The sequence below is a fragment of the Procambarus clarkii genome, chromosome 60 (assembly GCF_040958095.1).
Source record: "Procambarus clarkii isolate CNS0578487 chromosome 60, FALCON_Pclarkii_2.0, whole genome shotgun sequence".
Taxonomy (NCBI): Eukaryota; Metazoa; Arthropoda; class Malacostraca; order Decapoda; family Cambaridae; genus Procambarus; species Procambarus clarkii.
The window spans coordinates 20,486,392-20,489,798 of NC_091209.1; the positions used below are offsets into that span (position 1 = coordinate 20,486,392).

The 3,407-nt window shown below is 52.2% G+C and overlaps 1 protein-coding gene across 2 annotated transcripts in view; it reads right to left on the minus strand.

Annotated features, from left to right (window-relative positions):
• Positions 1-2,363: 2,363 nt before the first annotated feature.
• Positions 2,364-3,407, minus strand: part of LOC123767013 (gastrula zinc finger protein XlCGF57.1) — a 17,805-nt gene continuing 16,761 nt past the window's right edge. For both annotated transcript variants that reach the window (XM_069307678.1, XM_069307677.1), the window contains exon 4: positions 2,364-3,407. This exon is cut by the window's right edge and continues 2,778 nt beyond it. In XM_069307678.1, the coding sequence (XP_069163779.1) occupies positions 2,932-3,407 (476 nt within the window). In that variant the 3' untranslated portion in view covers positions 2,364-2,931.

Here is a 3,407-nt window from a genome sequence, read left to right on the forward strand (position 1 = left end):
GACAGAAACGGAGCGGGAGTGAGAAGAAAAGTGCTCGAGGAAAAGGCGTTTTAGAACCGTAGGAGGGGTAAAAGCTTTAGTGATACGGGTCAAGGAAGTACAAAACCGCGGAAGAGGGACCCTCCACAGGGGCAAAGAAGGAACAACACGAGGAGAAACATCAGAAATACGAACGGAAAGAGAATCCTGCAGGCGAGATAACCGGACAGAAAGAGGGAGGTGGTGAAGAGGAACAGGAACCGCAGGAGGGGTAAAAGTTAAAGCACGACAGAGGCGAGAGGAAGGATGTTGCAAGGACCGCGCAAGATAGCGAAGACAGTAGCGATCACGGCGGTCCTGGAGAGACAGGAAGCCAGTGTCAACATACAAGCTAAGGACGGGAGTCGAACGAAAGGCACCAGAACTGAGGCGCAACCCAGTATGGTGCAAAGCATCAAGACGGCGAAGAGTAGAAGGAGAAGCAGACGAGTAAGCAGGGCAACCATAATCGAGCTTAGACAGGACGAGAGAAGAATGTAAAGCAAGGAGAGTGCGCCTATCTGCCCCCCAAGAAGTATGGGACAAGACCCGAAGGAGGGTAAGGGCCTTAGAGCACTCAACACGGAGGTAAGAGATATGGGGAGACCAAGACAAACGAGTGTCAAGGAATAACCCCAAAAGCTTCGCGGAATCTTTGTATTCAAGGGGATGACCATAAAGTGACAAAGAGGGACGAAGAACAACCCGTTTCCGCGTAAATGTCATGGCACAAGTCTTAGAAGTAGAGAACTTGAAGCCATGATCAGTGGCCCAAGACGACACGGCATCAATTGCAAGTTGAAGCCGGCGTTGAAGGAGAGGCGAATCATCACCCTGACAACAAAGGGTAAGATCATCGACATAGAGAGCGGAGAAGACACCAGAAGGAAGAGAGGAAAGAAGACCAGTGAGGGCAACCAGAAAAAGAGTAGTGCTCAGAACACTACCCTGGGGCACACCTTCGTATTGCTGAAAAGAGGGAGAGAGAGCGGTACCAAGGCGCACCCGAAAGGAACGACGAGAGAGGAAGCTGCGGAGAAAGAGAGGGAGATGACCACGAAGGCCAAAAGAATGAAGTTGAGATAGGATATGATAACGCCAAGTGGTGTCGTAAGCCTTTTCCAGGTCAAAAAGGACGGCAACAACGGAGGTCTTCGCAGCAAAAGCAGTACGAATATAGACCTCCAAGTTCACCAGGACATCTGTCGTGCTGCGGCACTTGCGGAAACCAAATTGAGAAGGGGAGAGGAGGTGATGGTGTTCCAGGAACCACATCAGACGAACGTTAACCATACGTTCAAAAAGTTTGCAGACACAACTTGTGAGAGCAATAGGGCGAAAGTCCTTAGGGGAAGTACCCAGAGACCCCGGTTTGCGAACAGGGAGGACAACGGCATCGAGCCAGTCCTCAGGGACTGACGACGACTCCCAGATCCGATTATACAGACTCAGTAAATACTGAGACGTGCTCGGAGGGAGATGGCGAAGCATCTCATAATGAATACCATCGGAGCCCGCCGCCGTAGAACCGCAGAGGGCCAGAGCAGAACGAAGTTCAGAGAGAGAGAAGGGATCATTATAGGGAAGCTGAAGATGAGTGCAGAAATCTAAAGGACGAGACTCAAGGACAGGTTTACGAAGAAGGAAAGATTGGGGAAGATGAAGACCAGAGCTAACAGAAGAAAAGTGGGAACCCAGTTCGGAAGCGACCTGCAACGGGTCCGCCACAAGAGTATCATGGAGGTGAAGGACCGGTGAAACATCGGGAACGAACTTACCCGCTATCTTGCGGATACGCTTCCAGATCTGGGCCAGAGGGGTTTCGGACGTAAGTGTTGAGACATAAGATGCCCAACATTCACGTTTAGCCGTACGGATGGCCCTACGGGCCACCGCACTCGCTTTCCGAAAGAAAAGAAAAGAATCGGTCGTCTGCCTACGGCGGTGCCTCTTCCAGGCTGCACGCTTACAGCGGACAGCCCGAGCACAGTCCGCATTCCACCAGGGAACGCACTTCCGCGGACCCCGAGAGGAAGAGCGAGGAATAGAGCGGAGGGCAGCGTTGAAGACAGTGTCATGAAAAAGGAGGAGAGCGCGAGAGAGAGGCAGAAGGGAGAGGTCAGAGAGAGCAGCACTGAGGGTAAATAGGGTCCAGTCTGCCTTAGCAAACTGCCACCTAGGGAAAGAGAGGGAAGGGCGAAAAGAGAAAAAGGAAACAAGGATGGGGAAATGATCACTTCCATGGAGGTCATCAAGAACCTGCCACGTGAAATCTAAGTAAAGAGAAGAAGAGCAGAGAGAAAGATCAAGACAAGAAAGGGTGCGAGTCCGAGAGTCCAAATGAGTGGGCTCACCAGAATTCAGAAGAGACAGGGAAGAAGATAGGAGAAACGGCTCAAGGAGGCGACCCCGGGTATTCGTCAGAACGTCACCCCAAAGAGAATGACGACAATTGAAGTCACCCAGCAGGAGCACAGGCTCCGGCAAGGAGTCTAGGAGGTGTTTCAAATCAGGAAGAGAGAGCGGGACACTCGGGGGGAGATAAATGGAACAAACTGTGTACCATTTCCCCACAAAGATACGAGCAGCAGAACAATGGAGAGGCGAAGGAAAAAGTAAAGGAACAAAGGGAACATCCGCACGAATCAAGAGAGCAGAAGAATTAGAAGCCCCAGCAATGGCTGGGGGGGGGGGAGAGAAAGGAATAGCCACGAAAACGACCAGGACGAGCACCAAGCATTGGCTCCTGGAGACAGACACAAAGGGGCGAAAACCGCGAAATCAGAAGTTGGAGTTCGAGGAAATTGGCGTAATAACCTCGAATGTTCCATTGAAGAATGGACAACGACGGGAAGAGAAAGGACAAAAACAGAGAACAAGGAAGAAACAAAGGCGAAAGAGCGACAGAGCACGTTAAAGAATATCAGGGTCGGGATCAGGGTCAGCAAAGTCAGGGTTAGGGGGCATGGGTAAACTGAGCAAAGACGGAGGGAAGGAAACGGGAGAACAGATCAGAGGTGGGCGGGCGGGGTCCGGAGGAGGAGGAGGAAGAGGAGGAGACAACGGAGAGGAGCGGTCAAGGACAGCAGTAGGAAGAGGGGGAGTAGAAAGAGGGGAGCGCACCCCAGCAAGAGCAGCAACCGAAAGGGAAGCAGGGGCCAAAGAAACCTCCATAGCAGGAACAGGGGGTGCAACCACTGAAACGGGAGGGGAAGGAGCAACAGAGCCAGAAGTAGGAGCTAAGGAAGAAAGCGAAGCCTTCTTACCCGCCGGGGAAGAGGAAGGAGAGGAGCCAGGCTTACGCTTCTGACTTAAAGAGACAGGTGTCCCAGCAACTACGTACCGGGCAACGGATTCCAGCGTCTCAACAGGAGAAGCCGAACGAGAGC